The sequence below is a fragment of the Onthophagus taurus genome, chromosome 11 (genome assembly GCF_036711975.1).
Source record: "Onthophagus taurus isolate NC chromosome 11, IU_Otau_3.0, whole genome shotgun sequence".
Classification (NCBI taxonomy): Eukaryota; Metazoa; Arthropoda; class Insecta; order Coleoptera; family Scarabaeidae; genus Onthophagus; species Onthophagus taurus.
In genome coordinates, this window is record NC_091976.1 from 28,357,197 (window position 1) to 28,382,076 (window position 24,880).

At 35.7% G+C, this 24,880-nt stretch overlaps 1 protein-coding gene across 4 annotated transcripts in view; it reads right to left on the minus strand.

Moving 5' to 3' along the window:
* The window catches only part of LOC111423689 (mitogen-activated protein kinase kinase kinase 10-like), a 44,749-nt gene extending 20,090 nt beyond the window's left edge, over window positions 1–24,659 (minus strand). For 3 of the 4 annotated variants that reach the window (XM_023056970.2, XM_023056971.2, XM_023056969.2), the window contains exons 1-2: window positions 23,460–24,658; window positions 8,021–8,350 (exon numbers count right to left, since the gene is read on the minus strand). In XM_023056970.2, the coding sequence (XP_022912738.1) occupies window positions 8,021–8,350; window positions 23,460–24,219 (1,090 nt within the window). In that variant the 5' untranslated portion in view covers window positions 24,220–24,658. Of the gene's footprint in view, window positions 1–8,020; window positions 8,351–23,459 lie in introns of all 4 variants that reach the window. The other variant, XM_023056972.2, reaches the window with a different exon arrangement.
* Between the last annotated feature and the right edge of the window lie 221 nt (window positions 24,660–24,880).

The window sequence follows — 24,880 nt, forward strand, 5'->3', positions numbered from 1 at the left end:
AACCTTTGGAGGGCTAAAGTTACAATAGATCTTATAGTTCGCGGTAACGAGAGGGGCCGCTCCCGTTATTCCGGCAGTAATAATAATAAAGATCCATGAACAATACTGTTATGGTCTGTTTTCCATTTAATCCCAAGATGTTGAAACATTGCAAGTTCGGTGGTTCTTCCCTTCCGAAAACCATTTTGATTCTCGTACAATATATTATATTTCTTTAAATAATTTATAATTCTGTTGTGTGCAAGCTTCTCATAAATTTTTGCAAGATTCGATATGAGTGCTATTGGATAGCTATCATAGCAGGACTTGTCTCCTTTTTTACAGATTGGGATTATTACTGTCTTTTTCAACTCATCCGGAAACCGACCGTCAGTGAAGGATGTGTTTATTAAACAAGTTTAACCAAGTACCTTGCAGAATGCTTTAGCACCGTCGTGGGTATTTCATCTTCACCCGTTGCCGTTGTATTAATTAAATTATTAATTATTTGTAGGAATTTAATTTCGTCCGTTAAGTATAATGAGAAAGTATGGCCCACTGACGGTTGATAGTGAATTTAACATTGTTATCAATATTTTGACAAATCTTTATAAAATAGTCATTTATTTCCGTCAGAATATTTAAAAACTGCTCATTTGTAGCTTCAAAATCTGCTGGCTTTATACCACTTGTGGTAGCTTTACCTTGAAGACGGTTTATTAATTGCCAAGACGATCTTGTTTTATTATTAGAATTAATAATGTAATCTGCATTTAACTGTTTTTTAGTAGTTTCAATTTTTTTATTCTTGTGGCTTTCGTACATTTGTCTTTTTATTGCTGATAGTGTTCTTATTTCTTGAGTAATCCATTTATTTTGCTTTTCACTAACATTTATCTTTACATCTATCCTTTCTAGATGCTGACTTATTAAATCTAGCTTGTGTTTCGTAAATATTCTTTTTTTTTTCATATATTTCGAATCATTTATTGCACTATGAGTTTCTATGATTACTCTTTGAGTGTTATGACCCGATAAGTTTGAATGAATAGTGTCAGTACCACATGGAAGAACATTAGTAAAAATATTATCTATCATTGTACTGGTCGTTTTAATAACTTTGAATATATCTAAGATCTGTTTAGACTCTTTGCTGGTTTTTTTCAAATCAATGTTGAAATCTCCACTGACTAAGATTTTGTAGTTCATTTTTTTGTAGTTCATCCAAAATAGACTCCAGTGACTGAAAGAGTAGATCCAACTCCGTTCTAGATACTATCATTTTCATTTTGCTCAATTTTACAGCACTACACTCTATAATTGGCGCGATACTTTTCTGCTCCCTAAGGAGATCATATTTAGTTTTTCTTTGTCTTTTCAAAAAAAAATTTGATTTCTTCTTATTAATTAACAAATTTTCGTCTTTGGAATCTTTTTATTTCGTATCAGCATTCTTTTCCAGAGCTTCTACAATATCAAATATAGCCCTAACGTTTTCGTTTTAAATCTTTACTTTCTTCTTCCCACAATCTTTTTTCTATCTTTCTAGAATCATCAGGATTATTAAAAAAAACTTGTTTGTTGACTATTCCTAACTTTGTGAAGACCTAAAATATATACATAGCATGGAAGTAATGTCTAGAAATTTAAATTAATGTAATAACGCAGATACTAAAACTTACAAGGTTGCAAATTGGTATGTCAACTACAAAATATTTTTATGATTTAAATACTTTTTGTTTTATAAAATATAATATTCAGAAAAGCTCGTCAGAAAACAAATGAGCATGTTCAAGTATTCCCGGCGTTCCAACAGCCATTATGCAAAAAGCAACGAAACAGTACGTGCACCGCATTAAGTGTTTTCGACCGCACGTAAAACTGCCCCCGGAAACTGGGACAAGAAGTCGTGCAAAATTAATTGCATTTTTATCCGGGCGAAGGCCTCCTTCTCCGTGAAGTAACGCCATCGCGGGGAACTTCGGAATTCGGCCGAACTATGAACTCGAAGCTTTAGCGGAATTAAGCGACCCTATTTGGAACTCGTCAATTCCGTCGATGCCCTGCGTTTATAAAAAAAAATCTAAAAATAGACAGAAACTTCTCTCTTGGAGGGGGATCGATACGTGCTTTTACTACTACTATACTGTTTTATTTACGTGGGAACTAGAGGTTTTATTTTCCAGAAACCACAAAAATTATTTTTTTATTAGAAAGAAACGTATTAATTGTACTAACTAAATTAAACAATAATAAGTGTAATTATTTTTATCAAATTAATACTTTTTGCAACAAATCAAATAAGTTTCTTCAGAATAAGATAATGTCACTGTGGGAGTCTCACGTTTTCCTATTCAATTCGAAGCACGTTTCGTCGACATTAAAGCAGAGAGGGGAAGAAACTTACAGCAGGTGAACTGCTGATGCATACACGAACACCAACCATAGGGTCGATATCGTCATAAATTGCCCTTTTCCCAGAGCAGCGAAAAAGGTGGAAAGAAAAAAATCTTGGTAAAAGAACGGAAAAAAAGAAATAATGTTACAATGCGGTTAGTTCTTTTTTACTGTTATCTAACATGTGACTGTGAGTCAAGTTTAACGTACGGTATTTTAAACCGTCCGAACCGTTTTTATGGAACGTTAGCAATTGAAAAAAGAATCGTCACACCTTATAAGAATTAGCGTTTCGCGTTCAATAAACTTTGCTGATAAAATAATTGTTGCGGTTAACCGCGCTCTTAACTAGACGCGCAAACAGCAATTTTTTATAACCACGCGGACAAAGTGCTAATGTCCTCACGGGATAATTCCGAAAATAAATTAGACCCTGTTAACTCGAATTTGTTTATTACGTTCTCCTCCTCCGTCGCAAATACTATGGGAAACGTTTCGAGGGTACATGACCCTGACTGACTTTATCTCGATGTTATTTCAAACATCCCAAACGATAAAATAAAACTAAAACGGTTGCATTGCGATGAAAAAGATTCTTTTGTATCCGATATGTTGAAATATACAGAGATGTACGGGAAAACTTTTTGAATTGGTACACAAAACATTGCCATCTCGTTCCTCTTCGTCTTGTGCGTTGTCACATAGCTCGTAAGTCAAAAAGGAATTCACTGCGCGACGTTTATTAATCGCAACGGCCGATTTGGAAGCGCCGTGCTCTTCTTTCGGCCCTCTGAGTTCTTGAACCCGAGCCAAAAATGCCCACAATTCGCCCGACGGCCGTCTTCCGTTGTCCAAATGCCGCGTCGGAAGTAATAAAACGTCTGCGAGAGGAACCGAAACTGCTGCGTCGACACAAACAGGAAAGTAAAATTAATTATGAAATTTACTTTCTAAAAACTATTTTTGTATAGAGTATAGACAAAACAGCATCTTCCACGACGAGTTTATTTACCTCGGAAGCAGTACCAAGAATCCCATTTATGGTAGTAACTTGGAGACGAGTACATAAAAAAAAGAAACGGTGGTCGTTATTAAAAAAAAAGAATAATCAAAGAAAACCTAAAAAAGAAACAAATATCTCCGCGATCTCTCGAGCGCGGAGAAACGCCTAATTACGAAGCCAGGTATCGTGTCGTTTGCTCTGGGGCCACGTGTGAGCTCACCTAACAAGTAAACGAGTGCTTAATACGCCCGGAAAGCAAGGGGTCAAGTGGAATTGAACTCCTGTAAGAAACGCCACGACAACGTCGCGTTCGTGTACAATTGATTGTATAAAGTTAGCTACCAGTTCTAAGACTCCTTCTAAGATAGAAAACTGACTCCACAGTTTACGCATTAACAAACCCATCTTTGTTTTAACCCTAGAATACTTAGCCAATAAAATATCGTCATTTACATAATCCGGGCTTCTGAGACCCGTTATATAAAATCACGTGTAGTCAGAACAGAAACAAAGTTATTGAAGTAAAACTTTATTTATTTATACATATGTACGTTACAAACGTGGGGTTAAATATGAAGTGGACATTATTGTTAAAAAAACATTATTGTTTATTGTTTTTAGGGATTAGAGAAGCATTTCTAATACTATGCTCATTACAGATATTGTGCTTTTACGATCAATACTTGCGGGACATACTGAACATCTTTTTCTCTTAATTGTAGTCTCTCAATAAATCTGCTCATACACTCCCGAATAGTGCGCCGTAGTAGGTTAGGGTTAGTATATCTTCTCTGCATATGTGATATCACAATTCCTTCGCTAAATCTTTCTACGTTTGTGAGTCACTACTATGTTGTAGTTTGGATGTTTCTTCGTAAAGACTATACATATATATCTCCTTTAGTTTTGAAGATAATTGATTCAAATTTGGGACATCCTATACACATGATAAGAGACACTTTTTGACATACAAGTAATTTTTTTTTCAATTCCGGAAGTGACACTAACTTTAGATTTTTACATGGAACACCCTGTATATTATTACATTTTTGAAATCTGTCACATAAATGACATGTTGGAACCATATTGGTACTGTGGTACCATTTATTAGTACTATTAATAAGAAATTTATTTGTACCTAGTATTAGAACATACAATAAATACAATAAAAATTACAGCTAAACAAAATAAGAAAATACAATTTTGATCTAATTAAATGTTAAGACGTTCCTAAGGTGGCTTTGGAATTAAAAAAATGAACACAAAACATTACATCAGTTGTTCAAAATGCTGTCCATTAACGTCATTGCACTTCTGAACTCTCACAGCTGTTTCCCGAAGAACATTTTCTAGTAGCTCTAGATCTTCACGGGTTGTACCAGCGGTTGCATAAACAATGTTTTTTAAATGGCCCCAAACAAAGAAATCAAGGGGTGTCAAATCAGGTGACCTTGGAGGCCACCTTATTGGACCATTTGTCGAAATTACGTTGTCTCCGAATCTTTGTTGAAGGTAATTAGTTACTGTTCTTGAATTATGCTCCATCTTGTTGGAAATACATTTCCTGTTGTAAATGGTGGAGTAACTGGGTTAAACTACCCGCAATTTCATTTTGCAGAAATCCTAAGTATCTGTCTCCAGTCAGGGGGTCCTTCAAATATTATTGGACCAATGATTCTACTACCGATTATTCCAAGCCAGACAATAAATTTTGATTTTCTTGTGACCAATATTTTGTCTGTTGAATAATCCAAAATTCGTAAAACTGGATTAGTCCGAAAATAAGATCATTCCCAAAAAATCATTGTTTGGCTGCACGTTATTCTGCAAAATCCAATTGCAATATTCCATCCTACGTTTGTAATCATTTTCATACAAGTGCTGGTGTAATTGGTATTTAAAAGATTTATACTTGTATTTGTGCAAAATTCGGCTTACCGTTTGGTGACCGATACCCAACCCAACCCAACACAACCCAATTTGTCTTAAAGAAAGGGTCTTATCAACTTCTATTCGTGCCAAAACATTAATTTCCGTTTCTTCATTAATAATTGAATTATCTTCGGGATCATGGTTGGGCTCTCTTCGGAATTGATTTTCAAGACAATTAAAATAATTATTAGCTGGACATTGTCTATCAGGATATCGTTCGGCATAAAGGTTTCTGGCTACAACGGCATTTCTTCTACATTCCCCATAAATAATTAACATGTCCAGTTTTTCATCTCTTGCATAAGTTTGCGGCATTTTGAACAAAATTAACAATAAATGTAAACACTTTTTAAAGACACAATAAAAACACCGATAAACAAACAATCTACCTTGTATTTGACATATTAAACAGTTTCATTGTTTCCAAAGCCATCTTAGTAACGTCTTAACATTTAATTAGATCAAAATTGTATTTTCTTATTTTGTTTAGCTGTAATTTTTATTGTATTTATCGTATGTTCTAATACTAGGTATAAATAAATTTCTTATTAATAGTACTAATAAATGGTACCACGATACCAATATGGTGAACTTTATTTGCACATAAATCACGTAATTTGGTATTTTTGGCGGAATTTAGATTTTTCTAGCATTAGACGGGTTAATTAGAATAAAACGGAACTCTCATGGCACACTTAAATGGAAAATTACACATTAAATTCTAAAAAATATTGACGTTTGAAATGTCACGTAAATGGACTCATTGGATTCAGATTTCAAAAATGTAATTATATACAGGGTATTCCATTTAAAAATCTAAAGTTAATGTCAATTCAGGCGAAACCGGAATTGAAAAAAAAATTACTTGTACGTCAAAAAGTGTCTCTTATCATGTATATAGGATGTCGCAAATTTGAATCAATTATCTTCAAAACTAAAGGACATACGGGGGATGTACCGTGATCCTGTTACACCCGGTATATGCATTGAGTGCTGCAACATCAATGATGTTGAAGAAAAATGTCATGGACCTTCGTTTACTTTGCCTCTTGCACGTGTATGTCGACACCATTTGATCCATGATATCAACACCGCCCTCTGTTTTATTATAATGAGAGATGATTTCAGGCTTCCTCTTAGCGTCGTCATTGATAGATGCGTCGTGGTGCATGGTGCTTAGTAAAATTATGCATTTGTTCTTTTTACGTGCGTAACTTACCATGGATATGGTATTTTGAAAACAAAACAATGAAAAGTAGACTACACGATCTTTTGAGACTTTCATTTCTTTCGGAATGTCACGCATATTCTGACGTAGTATACCCACAACAGTAATATTTTTATCCAACAGATAAGTTGCTAGCGGAACACTAGTGATGAAATTGTCTATCGTGAGATTGACCAGAATTATGAATGTCACGCACAAGAGTTGGTACTACTTCAAGCCCCAGGTTTTTATGTGGAGGTTCTCCGGGCTGGCGACCAACATAAACTAAACCATCCAAAGCATAACCAGATGTAGATTCACCCATCCAAAATATTTTAAGTCCATATTTTGCCGGTTTACTTGGCATATATTGAACGAATGTGCATCTACCTCTAAACCCAACGAGTTGTTCATCAATAGTTATAATATCAGGTATGACGCAGGTTTTGCATTGCTGAATGAATAAATCGCAAATGTAGAACACCATCGGTTTCCAAACGCGAAATCTTCGTATTTCTTCAAAGCGAAATATGGACATTGTGGCTCGGTAACAAATTCATCACAAAATAATTCTCTCGCGGGAACATCCCAGCTTCTGTCAACTCCCGCATGAATAAGTAAACCACAGAATGCAAGAAATTCATCAACAGTTACATCTTTCCACGGTTTTCCTTTTGCTCCATAAATACGTTTGCCCTCTAAATTAGTACAGTTCACAATTTCTTGTACAATAACTGGAGTTACAAATAACTGAAACGCTTCTTTTGGTCTTGTAGCCATATGTTTCCTTGCTAGTCCTGGCGCACGCCGAATAATGTTGTGTGGTTGAATTTTATTTTTTGCTGGATGTTTCAAACTCCATACCAGACCACTTGGAGGCTTACCAATATCATCAACATCATCCTCTGAATTATCGTCACCATGATCAGAACTGGATCCAGAATACTCGTCAGGAACCAATTCGAAATTTCTATCTTCTGTGTCATCATTTTCTGCTTCTGACACATCACTTTCTTCAGAAGGCAGATCATCACATTCAGCTGCCCACTGCACTAATATTTCTTCATAACCGGGGTCACCAAATCTCACGCTTTTCACATTCCTTTTTGACGCCACTATCATATGTATCTCACAAGTTCACTCAATCCAACTTCTATTCCAAATGAATGAAAAACAGCTGCACCTACTTTTATACATCCAACAGTAATGCACGTTTTAACTTGCACAGACACGCACAATTTCGCGTGACTATAATTTGTCATAACCCTCAACCTGTAATGAACAAGTTGAAAATTGTTCTATAGTAACTAGTAGTACACGGGCTGCGGAGGTCCAGTTTATGCATCCTAGGGTTAAAGAAGGGGGACTTTACGAAGTAGGTTTCTATTCTATTAGCAGAGTAGGTTTATTGATTTGAATTAAATCGGGAAAATAAAAACTTTATAGCTCTGTTTATGTGGATTGATTAAAACCGAAATGGATTCTAAAATAATTAAACTTACCTTCCATAAGATCTCTCCACGGTTCTGGACACGTGCTGGGAATGGGTAGAGTTAATTTATTAACGGCGACTCCATAAGCTACAGCTAAAGTATCAATTCCTTTGTACGGCGTTTCTCCGGTTAATAACTCCCAAAGTAATACTCCAAAACTCCAAACGTCCGAAGCTTTTGAAAATGTTGAGTTTTTGATTACTTCGGGCGCCATCCAAGCGTACGTTCCAGCTTGAGACATCCTCGTCGTTTTGTAAACTTCACGAGCCAAACCAAAATCCGTTATTTTCAGTGTTTTGAATTGTAAATCGTCGTTTTCGATCGCCTCCAATAGGAGAACTAATAAAAAGAAAAGAAAAATCATTAATGGAATTATTAAATTTAATAAGGTAGGTATAAGATTTTTTTAATAGAAACCGTGTATTTCCAATAAGTTACCATTGGGCAATCATTAAGTAAAAGTAGGCTACATTGGAATGGTTTGAAGTATGTTACCTCTACTAATACAAATTGCCTCGTTTCTTTTGTATAAGAGACAAATGCAAATTTCGTTTGATAGATATCCCAATGGAATAAATGAAATTGCAAAATTTACCAAAGGATAACAAATTCACTAACGAGATTAACTCTGATAAAATCGCGTATTTATTTTGATTTATGTCACTGATTAAAACTTTTTATTTAATTCAAATGCCTTTTATAAAACGGACGGTTTTGTATTAATTTGTACAATGGGCGCTTTCGCTCGAGCCCCCGCTTAAATTTGCGTGAGTTACTGCATTGAAATCGATAACTGCACCTCTCTCAACTAGCGGCTTGGAGCCATTCTGTGGGAACGCAACTGTGCAAGACGCCAACGTGACAATGGATTGCACCAAAGCGACCGCAAACTAATCAACCTCCGAACTACGATACACGTCGTTTAATCACTTTCTTCACGCACATATACTTCCAATCTACCTGATGATGGTGTACATTTCCAAATTAACTTTACCAATCAAATCAAGAAAACACCTAATAACAAATTAAAAGATTTGTGACTTCAAAATTATTAATGACAAGAAAAAAACATGGAAGGTATTTGATATTTTGTAAAAATAACAAAGAAAAACGTAGTAAAGTGTTTCACAATAAAAAATTTAATGAATAAAAATCGTCAATCAAAAGATTATATATATACAGGGTGTTCAGTTTTTAATCAGGAAACTATAAACCGTAGAATTTCAAACATTGTACTTCCCTAGCACCCTCTAAGGGAATGAAATTCACCACCCTCTTGATTTGTTTTATTAGAACTTTTTAATGCTATGGAAATTTAACATAAAAAAATATGGGTTGTAAAGCTCATTCTTTAATGGTACTTTTTTATCTCTTTTGTATTTTCCTTAAAGTTAATAGTTTCCACCATATTGACTTAAAATTATTCTAAAAGTTGGCTCTGAAAACTTGTAAGTTTCATTTACGGTGAATCCTCATAATTGTTGATGATTATTAATAACTTTTGACTGTTATTAAGAAAGAGTATCAATTTTTAATATTGTTTAAAACAACGTAATTTGTTAAGACAGAGATTCTTATTTATGGTATTTTTTATGAAAATCACCATTAATTGTTGTTATTTAGTTAGTATTAGATCTTAGTAAGCGCGCAACTTCCATAGCCAGCTATAAAGAAAACTTTTTTTAATACTAGCAGCATACTTTATTCTTTTACGCTAAAACTATTATCTTTAAGGAAAAAACTAAAGAGACAAAAAAATACCAATAATGAATAAGCTTTACAACCCATATTTTTGTATGTTAATATTCCATGGCGTTAAAAAGTTGTTATAAAAAAATCAATTGGGTTGTGAATTTCATCCCCTGAGAGGGCTAGGGAAGTTTAAGGTATGGTTGAAAATAAGGTATTAACCAGTAGTATATACATACAAAATTTCAAATTCTACGGTTTACATATACCCGAAATAAAAGATGTTAGCTCGAAAACAAAAGATTTGCGACCCTATATTTATATAAAAAACTTGTGTTATTTTGGTAAGTACTACATCTTAGTAAAGTTTCCCGATTAAAAACTGAACCACCCTGTATATATATAAATACAGGCTGAGTTATTAGTATCCCGACGGACGATAATTGCTAAACCGTTTGAAAAAGAGAAAAATGTTTTATACAAAAGTTGTTTGACTCACCACTTTTTATTACATAAAATTATTTTCACTTATACAGGATGTTCCATTTAAGTGTAACGGAGAGTATGTAGATTTTTTTAAATGGAACACCCTATACATTTTATCATATTATGAATAACATTAAATTTGTTTATACAACCGTATATGTTACTAACTCATAGCGTTCATAGTTCCTGAGATATTCAATTGTTTTTCCAAAATGTGGCCATTGTAGGATCTTTTTAAAAACGATGTAAAAACGACATTTTTGCCTTGAAACTACGTCAGACAATAGTCAAAGCCAGTAGATAATAAATGATAGTAACCAAAGATATTAGATACGCTATACAGCGTGTTCATAAAGCTTAGTTACTTTCGATGTTTTTCAAATGGCTTTTTCATAAGTTTTTTAGATGGAACACCTATGTATTGTTTGCTGGTTGAATTGCCCATCAAATTACCTTTAATTAATGATAAAAATTAAAAGAATTTAAAGAATAATGTGTAATAAAATATGCGTTATTGTACTTAATTTATATTCTGTCTATTTTTATCAGTTTTTTTGTTCTTCCTTTTATTATTTGATTAATATTTTATAATGTAAAATAATTTTGCTGCCATATACCAGATTTTAATGCGTCATAACTTGGTACTTTATGAGATTTAAAAAGATGTAAGTAATAAAATATACAATTGTTCTGCCATATAATTTATTTGATTATTTATTTATTAAAGTTTTTTTTTTTAATTGTATTTTAATATGATATTACTGATTTACAAATGACAGACAAACAAAAAAGAAAAAAAGGACAGAATATATTACATTCTGTCACTTTTTTAAGTACAATAATGACATTTTATTACACATTTTTCTTTAAATTCTAAATATCACGAAAACTATTAAAGTTAGATATATGACGTACTTATCATTAATTAAAGGGAACTTGATGAGCAATTCAACCAGCACACAATATACAGGCTGTTCCAATTTATGTACTCTCCGTTACGCTTAAATGGAACACTCTGTATAAGTGAAGATAATGTTACGTAATCGAAAGTGATGAGTCAAATAACGTTTGTATAAAATATTTTTTTGTTTTTCAAACAGTTTAGTAACTACTTATCGACCGCTGGGATACTAATAAATCACCCTGTATAACTACTATACAGGGTGATTTATAACATACGGAGCAGACTAAAAGGGTAGGTACTAGAGGTAAAACTGAAGAGATTTTCTTAATAATTTAAAATATAAATTAATTTCTTAATAATTCTTAACCATTTTTGAGAATCGCTGATATTCAGTAAATAACAATTAAAATACTTGTCAACGCCATCCTCATTTTTGAAGGAGCTGTAAAACAAGACAATTTATTATTTCAGTAGTTTTGTTATTTTAGATAATTGGTAATTTGTTAAAAGAAATAATAGATGTTAATTTGTGTTAGGATAAGAAATAATAGATGTTAATGTTAATAAGCGGGAACCAGTCCTTGCACCTTTTGCAAATGGTTGGAGTATAAGCCATTACTTTGCAATGTACGCCAAACAATGTTCTGGGAAACTTCGAGTTGGTGAGAAATTTGACGAGTACTAGTACTTGCATCTGCATCACCAATTTCTAGAACTTCTCCTTCTACATTCACTCCATATCTGTTTGGTCTACCGCCACCAAGACCTTTCTTAGGTTGCCTCTCTTCCCCGCTGGACTAACCGAAGAAAAGTGTTTTCTGGAGGCATCCTGCCATTGTACTTTTTGATTTGTAATAGTTCTAATTTTGACGTTAAATGACATGTCCTCTGCTAAGTAACCAAGTCAATGGATTGGCAGCAATAAAAACATGGTATCAGCGGTTCTCAACAAAAAAACACCAGTTTTAGAGCGTTTTAACACATTTTTAAATAGAAGTAACTGCTATATTACAAAGATTTTATTATTTTTGTTAATTATGCATTGTTGAAGTAACCCCAAAATATTCGCAGTTTGAATTTAAACGTAATGTAATACCGTATATTGTAAGAAATGCTCTGCTATTAATTCAACTTTAACGTTCTATATCTTTGTGATTATTAAGTTGTGGTAAAAACATTGTTAAGAAAATATTTTTAATTTGGCCCCTAGTACCTACCCTTTTAGTCTGCTCCGTATGTTATAAAGCACCTGTATAACTACTATATATACAGTGTGTCCCAGGATAAATGTTACAAGAGTCTTCCTGAAATTTTGCATAGTGCCATAATTTTTCATTCTGAACAACTTTCCTTAATGATATTTTGCCGTACCATGAGCAAAAAGCTTACATTACCTGAACTAAAAATAGTTTTCGCTTCACTATCAAGGCCGAGTCAATTTTCAAAATATGAGAATATACGGAAAATTCTCTCCATACCAAGCAGGGCTTAATTCCTCAGCCTTAAAATAAAATTCAAAAATTTTTAAATCATTATACCTCTTGTAACATCTATCCTGGGACACACTGTATATAATATGTATATACACAACAATCTAGCACTGAATAACAAACAAAACTAGAACTAACAGTAGACCTAGAACTAGAAACTTAGCGGTTTAGCAGCATGTCTCTTAAGACGGCTAAACCCGAATATTTCTTAGCTCTTCTTGTTTCTAGTTTCTAGTTCTCTCACCCGAAAGTTTCTAGTTGTAAGTCTAGTATTAACTCTAGTGATAATGCTAGTGTTAGTTCTAGTTTTAGTTAAATTGATATAAAATGCTTTAGAAATGTATTTCATAGAATAAAATAATTAAATTTTGATTAAATTATTATATTTTTATTCGATTACATCATTTTATAAAAAAAAGAAAATAACACGTCAGGAAATTACAATCAAAGAGAGAAGATAGTGGAAAACCACAAGAAAAAGAAAAAAAGAAATAAAAAGGAAGTCGCCGGAGACAAAATTAATTAAGAAACGATTTATAAGTGATTATCGTCAAATTCGTGTCGTCTTGATAAGGGCATAAAAGTTGAAACTAATTGAACTGTCAGTCTGGGGTGTCATTTCACGCTGAGACCGGATATAATTACACGACGAATTACACTTCGAAACGATTATCCAACACCCAATTTAACTAATAACCGAATTAAACGGCATTTTATACCCGTTTTTAATTGTCAACGTATTTGAAATAGTTGTTTTTCCTTTAGTTTTAAAACGTTGTTTTACGAGCGTTATTTCTGAGTCCGCTGTTATTGACCTTTTTACACACAATCAGCATAACAGCCTCCGCTAATTAGACCTAACATTCCAGAGACGTCTGCAAATTATCAGACGTTCTAATACCAAGTCTTCGCTAAGAGATTCGATTATTTCAAATTATAATCGTCCTTAACCTAAACAATAAGGCGTTGTTTATAATCAATTAGATAAATAATAAATTAAAACCTTGAGAATGATGTAATCAACTTTTTAAAGTTGTTTGTATTTTTCACTTCATAAATATTCGAGTATACATTTATTTGTTTATTCGAATTGATGTATTTCGTAGTTTATTCAAAACTAATCTCACATTAGAACCATTCTGTTAATTTACATAATTACAAAATCACAAGTAACGATGTTTTCCCCAATAAATTATGCCCAAGCGTTATCTCGACACGTTTGAATATACATTAGGCAATAAGAAAGACTAACAACCACGTCGCCAATTCTCGCAATCGACGTCGCCTGGGTTTTTCTTGTGGTGTCTCCATCACAACACACCCTGTATATGTAAAGTTTACTCTATGGTAAATAAAAATTTTTCGCCATGTAACAGAGGTGCCTTAGAAGGTTTGTTTATCGATCTTTTTAGCGTAACACCGGTTGGTTTCGATGTAATCGAGCGATAAGACGACTGCTGAAAAGTGTTTGCTCGCATTTGTCCCGATTAAGAAATCAGATAACGTTGACTGCACATGCACTCGCTGAATAAACATGTGCGTACCAGGAATGTTACTTTGGTCAACATCCGAACAGGTGTTTTTCTTAAATTTATGACGATACTAACATAAAAAATTTAAACTAAAACTCGTTCTAAAGCATGATGGTATTCAGGTAGGAAATCTTGTGTCATCTTGAGCAAAACACAACAAGCTGGTACCGAGTACAAGAAAACTTGGATAACGATCATATAATAAGTTAAGCAACATCTTACGCTTTGCAACAAAATTTTAATCAAAACTTTATACCACACCATTTAAGGTTGTAAAGAGGGAGAACTTCCCCTTTGGAATAGTGACTCTCCAATTACGTTTCAAATTGGATTTCCTCCAGGATTCTTCCCGAAACATCCACAATTCTAAACCTCCCGAGAGTAATTGCAGTCGGCTTCACTCTCCCCTTGGTAAATCGACCATTATCTCAAATGAAATATTGTCGCCATTTCTCCCAGGGAAAGGTAACCGAATTCTCAATTCCATTCATCCCAGTACACCATCTCCAAGGACTTAAGAATGATGGAAACTCACCACGACCCGACTCTGTCGGGCATTATAATTAGAAAATGCTAATGATCCGGCTAAAAATAGTCGGCCGTGAGCGACACTCCTTTCGACAAAGAGTGAGATTTTATATTTACATACATATGTACCTACTACACAAATGGTGAAATTGTAAGAATAAGAGGCGAATTATATTAAACAAAAACTCTCCATCTTTTCTTTATTGGCAATTATATGTTTGTACATGTTATTGCGATCGTTAACCGTTAACGACAGATCAATCTTGTTCAAGGTGTAAATAAAACGTTTAATAAACGCGTAGAAAACAATGAATATTGAAACTGTATAGTGCGGGTACCGTACACTGCGAATGTGCGGCGCAAACCGTGGCCTCGTTCTACTATTCCAACTTCATAATCGGATGCAAATCCTACAACGCGTTTACTACCAGCCTGCTGCTGCATCGCTAACTTTACCAGATGTATCAAAACTGCAAATTTGTTCACAGGAACGCTTAGTTTCATATTACCAACTTTAATTATATTCCCATTATTAATTAGTACTATAAATAAATAATTATTGAATACATTGCGCAATAACAATTTAATGTTTTATTACCATGTTAACACACACACATAAAAATTGAATCGAAATGCCAACGTACTCAATACACATCGAGTTCCAATCAACAGATTTTCGGAGATGAGATTTTTTGCAATGGCATGTCGGATTGAAAAGCGAAAGTGGAATTCCTTCGTCGCTTTCACCGCTTTGGGTGATCCCGAGGCTAATTGTTGTGGACGTCTTCTCCGTAAAATTCCGCCCACCCCTCAACATCCGAGGTTTCCATCTATGAGGTCTTCGAGGTTGGTCAATAGACAGGTGTTAGGACAGCTGCCACAACGTCCAGCGGGAGGAGGATTAATATTCACGTGGGGAGCCGTAATTTACTATCGGAAGATACGGTGTGGAGTCGTTCGTTGGGGAACTTTATAGGTTTCTACGACCAGATGTTTGTTTGGGCGTATGGCGTTTTTGTTGGGTGTAGAATTAGAGAAAGATAGTAACTGGATTTCTTTGCTTCCTCGATATTAGGAAAGATTGTAGATTTAGATAAGAAAAAAAAATAGAAGGAGAAGGTGAGGTGTTATTTGGGTATTTTTCGACGTCTGCGTAAAGCAAGGGGAATTGAACGTGAAACGGTCCGATATCCTCTAAGGTCACTGGACTACATTCTACGCTGCCATCGGATTGGTAAACAAAACATGTGTCGTCGTCTGCCAAACATGGTCTGCCAGGGTCAAATGGCCCCCGGCTCCACTACATGTTTGTTTTAGTAAGAAATACTTTCTTTCCACGAGATCGAATGATCAATACTAAAAGACTATTAGGAAAATTATCAGTCTTTATTTTTTAACAATACGGGTTGCATTACAAATTAATTAATTGAAGTAGTTCTAGATATCCTATTAAAAAATCAATACTACGATTCAAACCTAACTTCCATTAGCAATATCCGCTAGTTGATAAGGTTGATAAGGAAATAAAATACTGGATCAAAACCACGATGAGGAAATAAACCACTGTAGACTGATATCCACACTTCTTCATTTCTCTTATATCAGGTGGGCTTATATCACACTTGACAATAAAATGACATGGAGAGCCGGTCAATGCCGGAGACCTATAGGTAAGACATGGGGTTTATCACCCAAAAATGCCTTCTGGATTCATACGGCTGTAATCCGACCTATGCTTACAGTCTACACCCACTGCTGCACTTAATAAAGTGCAGCCATAGAAAACATGTTGAACCTAACGCCACTTCATTTGTTCATTCAAGAAGTGGCACTGGTGATCATGATTCGACTGCGGGCCGCAAGAATTCTAATGGGTGAGATGAATGAAATGGTGGACTACTCACCAATTCTGGAAGAAATATCTCAACCACCCAGGTTCCACAGAAGTAGAGGTAAAAAATACCCTTAAAATCTACACTGATGGTTCAAGTAGACAGGAAGGAGCTGGAGCCGGAGTCGTCTCCTACGATCTCCGACTCAACGTATCTGAATCTCTAGGTAAAAGTACCACCGTCATACAGGCGGAGTTAATCGCCATACAATTTGCCGCTGACGTTATTGTCAGATAAAACTTGGTAGGTAAGACTTTTACAATTTACACTGGCAGTGTACAAGCTATATTAGCCCTGAGTAGAATAAGCCCTCAGGACTTGTTATGGATTGTCATCTAACATTGGAGAAGGCCATACTTCAATGGACAAAAGGACACTTGACTTGTTCAGTCAAGTGTTGAGGGCTGCCAAGCGAGCGCCATGTTCGCCTGAACCGATAATCGCTCTGTCCTTATCAACTCAGATTGAGATAATTAACGATTTTACCCAAGGTCTATAGAACCTAAGGTTACCCAATGCCGATTCTCCTCTTCTGAGGAGAAGGCGAGGCAAAGTGGGTCAGTGACGTAGCTGGTTCTATGAACAACACAATACGAGGCGAGGTTCAAATATTTTATATAGACTGTACCACGGTATAGGTTATGTTTGGCTCAACTCTTTACTCTGACTGTATCGAACCAGTGACGTCAATTTGCGGGGTAATAATCGATACGACAGAGGCATACGGAATTAGGTTAGAATTACCTTATGTTCTATAGACCCACAAAAAGTTTATGAACTGGTGTGATAGGGTTAAGGGCTGCCATCTGTCGAAGGAAGTATTACATTATCCCTCCACAGAGGCAGCCTTGTCTTTCGTAAGGCTTGGTAGAAACGCTCTACGAACTGTAACGAGACTCGCCACGGGTCACTGTAAGATAAACAAGCATCTTTATACCTTAAGCTTGCGGTTAGTCCTCTCTGTCGCGTCTGTGAAGAGAGCGAAGTTCGACACATCTTGTGTGAGTGCCCCACTCTGCAAGACCTCAAAATAAGAGACTGCGGAGAGGAATGGCCGAGCACATTTGGCATCAGGAACACACCTCTGAGCTGTATCCTAGCCTTCGGAAATTCCTTAGGCTGGTTGATGTTTGAGTTCTCCTTACAAAGTCCTTTCTACTTTTCCTATCATGCGCAGGTTATATGAGCACTATTATTACCACGAAATTTCAGAAATGAAATAGCAACCCGAGCTTTGAAAAAAAATCTCCAGTGGTGATTGAGATATGATACATTTCTGGATGTGGGACGAATGAGTCAAAAGTACTCTGTCGATGATGTTGAGATAAAGCCACAGTAATGTTTGAGTTATTTGAGCTTGTGCCAAAAAAGCATGTTGGGGGATGTTCTTCTGTTATGTTCCTTAGGAATCGAAGTATCTTAGTTGAAATCACTGACAAGCTGGGGATACGCAATTTACACTCACTTGGCTTGGCTATATCAACTGTTGCGGTATCGAATCTGGCTAGGATTGGTTTTGCGCTTTTTTGCCGTCTTCTCATCTATTGTATCTATCACTATCTGGATCCCATCTTGATGGTCCTTGTTTCAGAAGGAACATGAACAACGTCGCCGAAGAAAAAGCAAGGCGCAGTTCTTCGAGATGATCCAAGAAATACGGAGGTAAGTAGCCGATAAAAATCAGGCAAAACTCACCTTGAAGTAAAGTACTATTCGCAGGCAGCAGCAAGAGGAGCGCGAGTTTCCGTTGGAGTCTTTAAAAGAAGTGGAAGTGGATAAAACATAGTCCCAGTATAATTAAAAGAACGTTCATGCGAACGAGTCCTAAAATGAACGCTACTACTGCCAAGAGATCACCAACAACTTATTTTAACAAACAGTTATTTAGCCCACGTTCTAAAAACAAAGCGAAAAGCTCAACGAATCTTAACGTGAGAAGATTTAGTTCTGACAGTGTTTTTAACACCCAAACACTAAAAGCTGATAGGAGTACAGCTGTTGGGAGGAGATTAAGTAAAGATGCGACTTCATTTTTAAGCAGTAGTCCCCCTGATATCAATAGTAGGCGATCAAGTTATTTAGACATCATAAGTACGGGTGGAAAATTATCGGGGAAAAGCGCAGTACTCTCCATCGAAAATGTTTCCGATTGTAGCGCGAAATCAAACGAAACGATCAGAAAGCTCTCAGACTCCGAAAGCATCGGGAGAAAATTGGCAACATTACCTAAATATCGCGAACCAATCGACAAGCAGAAATTACAACCTCAATATAGTTTAACAATAGGAAAAAGTGATGAAGCTCTTAGTAGAGGTCAAATTGAAGAACAAGTAGTAGCTAAGAGTTGCCATAACATTTCTGATGTTGGTAAAGATAACCTTTTACCATCTCCAATCGATCAAAAAAGCAACCTTTCCGACGATGAAATCGCAAGAAGAAATAAACACATGATTGAGCAACTCCAACAGCAAATAATGGCAAGTAAACCGTTGATTAAACCACGCAGGGACAATAACTCCAAACATATTGCTTGGTTCTAGTTATAGTGCTAGTGCAAAACTACAACTAACACTAGACCTAGAACTAGAATCATTCGGATTTAGCCGCACTTCCATTAAATCCGGTCTGATACATCTGGGTTTGCAGTGGAACTGCAATATCTTGTATTGTTCTGGTACTTACAACTATCATCAAGTAAGTCTAACAGCCAAGCTATAACCCTTACTTATTTTGGTCAAAGACGCATTTGCACAATTATAGATCGACCGAATTTAATGAGCCAAACCTTTACTTGCAAAATACCACCATAATGTTGGTGAACACGTGTGCTAGGAATACATATCTTTAAAAATTATTGATACATTGTCTAATTTGTTAAAAAGTTAAGCAACCTATATATTATTTTTGTATATATTATTATATTATAAATGGTAAGAAGCATTTGATAATATCATGGTGTTCACCAACACAACCATCCAATCGATACACGATGGGGGAGAAGAAAATATCTTACCCTCACAGTATGCAATTACGGGGTCGAATGCAGAGGAGGCGAATGTCGCGTGGAAAGCGTTTGCTGCTCTCGAATCGATAAAGAGGTTCGACTGCTGTGCGGAGTCGAACAGCGAAGTACAATTGGCGCTTTGTACCTTCTGTGGTACTTATGTCGTTAGCACACTTGACGATGGTTTAATCATGTCATTGAATTGGTTCGCACGGCTACGAAAAAAAGAAGGTTTTACACAACCAATTTTGTTGTACGCTATAATAATTCCAAGTGGACGTTAACCATTTCCTAAAATCTAGTAAAGTTGGCTCGTTCGCCGACAATGAATCAATTTGGAACGGGTCTGGTGGGTGAATTTATTGCCGCAGACATATTTCTCTATATCCTCGAACATTTATTATACTTTACGAAGCTACCGGGCACTAAGCATCCAATTTTTATTATTGTACGAACCGCGACTTTGTCCATTCTCGGTTTAAAAAGTTGCCTCAATTGAAATAAAGCCTACTTCTTCCATGTAGTAATAAAAGCGTCGCAGAGAGTCATCAAAATTTTAAAATGCGCCTAAAAGTTTACGACTCTCGGGAAGTCGATAAAGTTAGGTATCGAACGCACGAAAGGGATCGATGTCGAATGGAAAGGGAGATGAGCCACGGAACGTAAAACACCCGGTATATGGAAGTGTCAGTACGGTGACGTGAATGCAAATTGCGCGAGCGGTTACCGCGTTTTTATTTTGCATACGCCAGCTCCGTCGCCGTCTGCATACTAAAGACGGACGATCGTTTGGGTTCAATGAAATCGAAAAGAAGAGCCGCAACGAAGGATTGCCGCCGCCGTCGCCAATTTCCCAAACATGACCACCGATAAAGAACTCAATTTAATCCCATCGAGAAAGCCGTATAAAACGTTTACGACGATATAAACAGTTATTATTGGAAAATTAAATGGATCTTTATTGTAATCATTAACATAATTGAAGATAAAATTTTACACATTTTTGTCAACAACGATTTCTTCGAAGGTGATTTAACAACATTACGAAACACAAAAAGAACTATTTCAATAGAAATTTAAGGTTAAGATATTGCGAAATACAGCGATATGCAGTAAGCTTTGAACGAAATTCCGAACATACGCAACTATATTTAGAAATAAAAGATAAGAAAGGCGAAAATGGCCAGATAAATAATTTTGTGTTATCTATTAAGATGCACTTCACCTTTATTTTTTTAATGAAATATGTGACGTTGCATTTTTTAAGTTTTATCTGTTATTTTTCTAGTGTTAAATGTTTGTTTGCACTAAATCTTTTGATTAAAGTAATTCAACTAAAACAAAAAATAATATTAATCATTTTAGTACACTTACTTGCGGCGAAATCTGAGTCAATAATTTCTAATAGAAACAACGACTATCAATATAACTAGAAATATAATATATTAATATTATATAGTGTGACCCATTTGAAAGAGGAGCACTCTCGTAAAATCTGTATTTATTACCCTATTTCTATAATTATAACTATCCTATAATAATAGTTTTTGTATTATTGTCTGCATTTTATTAACTTTTTTGTCATGGTTTACTAGATCAAATCAAATAAATTCATAAAAATGATATTTTTCAATTACCTGCAACGGTTTTAATTTCTAACCATTTTTGATGCAACTTGGTATATGCCCATTTCAAAAGGCGCTTAATGCAATGGTGTACAGAGATTTTTTCTAAAAAAATTCCTAATGATTTCTTCATTTTTAGCACCTAAAAAGTAAAATAGTAGGCCTTGGCTGTTCTTAGAAAAACATGATTCTTTGTCCGGAGTTACAGTTTTTTTATGGTCTACAATTCAAAAAAAAAATTGTCGATATCGGATAATAAATACAAATTTTACGAGGCTGTTCCGCTTTCAAATGGGTCACACTGTATATAAAATTAGAATACTAGCACTATTACAAGAATTAACACTAGACCCAGAACTAGAAACATTCGGGTTTAGTCGTGTGTCTCTTAAGACAACAAAACCCGAATGTCTCTAATTCTAGGTCTAGTATTGATGCTAATATTAGTTCTAGATTTAGTTCTCATTCACCGTTAATTGTATATCTTTATTGATCAAAAACTAGAACTAACACTAGAATGTTTCTAGTTCTAGATCTAGTGTTAATACTAGTTTTAATTGTATTATTATACGGCTAAACCCGGATATCTCTAGTTCTAGGTTTAGTGTTAGTTCTTGTCAATAATTAACACTAGAACTAGAACTAGAGACATTCGGGTTTAGCCGCACGTCTTTCAAGACGGCTAAACCCCAATGGTGTTATGGTGTTATTATGACGTAAGCGGTCTGGAAGGCTAGATAGTACTGGGAGAAGCTTTAAGATTAGATATTTCTGATACAAGACTTAATACTGCATTTAGAAAAGCTTATCTATTGTTTGCAAAACACTAGATACTATTTGTAAAAGACCAAATATTACTTTCAAAAGAGTACCTATTGTTTACAGAAGGCTAGATGCTGCTGACAAGGTATTAATTACTACTAATTTCAAGGTCTACTAATTTTAAGGTCTAATTTAGTTCTAGTTTTACACTAGCACTATCACTACAACTAACACAATACCTAGAACTAGAATCATTCGGGTTTAGCCGTCTTGAAAGACATGCGGCTAAACCCGAATGATTCTAGTTCTCGGTTTAGTGTTAGTTCTAGTATTGTACTATCACTACACAGAGAGAAATATATTCTTGAAGGAAGATTATTACTCTTAGCTCAAGCTTATCATATTCTTGTATATCCACAAGAAAAACGTTTTGTTGAGTGAAGAAAAACGACATACTCTCAAAGCAAGTATACAAATAGAGTGCTACCATAAACAGTTTTTGGAACAACGAAATTCATAAAATTTTCATGTTTTCGTATTTTTCTCTATATTGACGCATCTCAGAGCAAAAGTGTAAGAGAGACGAGAAGAACGATGGCAGTTTTTCAACGCTTCCACACCAAACAACTCTCTTACCAGACATTACAGGCAAATAGCTAGCCAGGATGTACAAAACGAGTTGGTGGAGAGGGAGTTGGCAGTTTTGAAAGATACCCGACGGTATCTTTCCTGCTCTTCTTCAATGGAGCCTAGAAGATATAAAAATACACTTGATGAGGGTTTTTAAAGCTTGCCTAGCGTTTAACTATGTCCTCATCAGCTGGAGGAATGTTACAGTAACATTTATACCAAAGAATGGAAAAAAGAACCCAAAGGATCCTAAAGCCTTTTGACCCATTAGTCTCTCATCTTTTCTTTTAAAAACAATTGAAAAACTATGTGATCATTACATTGGAGAAAATGTACTTAAAGCGTTTCCTTTGCATTTGCATCACATGGTGGTGGGGCGCATTGAGTAAGCACTCGATTGGAAGGAATCTATATTGGGAGCTTTCCTTGACATAGAGGAATTACGAAGAGTGCCATTTGTCATCACGAGCTGCTAAACCCGATTCTTTCTAGTTCTAGGTCTAGTGTTAGTTCTAGATTTCAATATTGACAAGAACTAACATTAAACCTAGAAGTAGAGACATTCGAGTTTAGCCGTCTTAAGAGACGCATGGCTAAACCCGAATGTTTCTAGTTCTAGGTTTAGTGTTAGTTCTAGTTTTAATTATTCACAAGAACAAACACTAAACTTAGAACTAGAGCCATTCTAACAAGTCTAGTGTTAGTTCTACATACAGTTAATAACATACTTTTACTTACCTGTTTAGTATACACAAATATCACTATTTATTAGAATTATAATTATTGCCTGACAGCAATATTGAATTTATTTAAATATTATTTGAAATAGTTAGCCAACAAAAGATGGCGTTAATGCTTAATAAGAAATTTAAATGGACTGTTTGAATTAGATTGTGTCTTACTTACCATTTGAACTTTTTAAATCCCTATGTATGAGTGAAATAGGTGCTCTACAGTGTAAATAGTCCATACCCCTTGTAATTTGAATCGCCCAGTCAACTAACACGTCCGGTCGTATTTTTCTGCCAGTTAACACCCGATTCAAAGAACCACCCCGACAATATTCCAACACAAGACACATATTCGGTTCCCGTAAACACACACCTTCAAGTTGCACAATATTCCTGTGTTGCAACAAACAGAAAAGTTTAGCTTCTTTGATAACGTTGTCAAGGGTGACTGAGAGGTCCGTATCCGGGTCCTGGCGTGCGGCTTTAACGGCGACTTCGTGGCCGTCCCAAACGCCCCTATACACTTTGCCGAAGCCCCCGACGCCTATCACCTCCTCGAGCTCCAGCTCACTGAAGTCGATTTCGTTGGGGGTGATGTCTTCGATGTAGGCGCCAAACTGGTTCATCGGGTCATCGTAGATGACAAAGTTTGCAGGGAATATGCCCACCTTGTCCCCGATTTTACCCGTCCACCAGCCCTCGTCGCCGGAGATCTTGGCGTCCTCGGAAAGGACTTCGACGATCTGGCCCTTCCTGAGGGACAGCTCGTCCTCGCCTTGTGCATCGTAATCGTACAGGGCGGTCCACAGGACGGGCACGAACGGATTGCTGCCGACACTATCGACACCACCGTGCACCGTCGCGACCGTCGTTTCTCCATTTCGAAGGGATTCCATGGACCTCGAAGAATGGTAGGTGCGTACCAACGGAGGCATCCGTCATCTATTATTCTGGTTGTTCTATTTCCGAAAAATCAAAAAAGGGTTGTGAAATGATAAACGGAAAAATAAACGCGTTATCGGCCCGCACTTTCTAGATGGTTAAGTGGGCCCCAAAACTAGGTACATTTCGGGAACGTCACAAAAAAAAAACAAAAACACTGTCTCGACCACCTGGTCGTCGTCGTCGTCGTCTTCGTCGTAGTTCTCGACTTTTTGTTTCTCGTTAATTTCGATAACTTTAATTTCGTTTCACTCCCGCACACTCACATGTCCGGACGAGTGGTTCACGGGGCGCGCGCGGTCGACTCACACTGGGCCGGTGCTCCCCGAAGAGGGATCATCGTTTATTTTGTTTATCAGCGGATTCGCCCGTCGCCATCTTTTTTTTCTTAGCCACCTCTCCGTTTACTCTCGGATTGCTTGATTACACTACCGCACCTCTTACTTACCGACACCGTGTTATCACACTACTCTAACGGACGTTTACAGAACTAAACCATAATATCTTTGTTTTCTAATTTACCTTCTAAATCTTATCGTTTTTACACAAACGTTTATTATTTTTCAAATCTATAAGTAATATAAACAATAATTTTATTAACCATTTTTCCTCGAAATAATTTAATTTCAATTAAAATTTATTTAAATAAAAAAT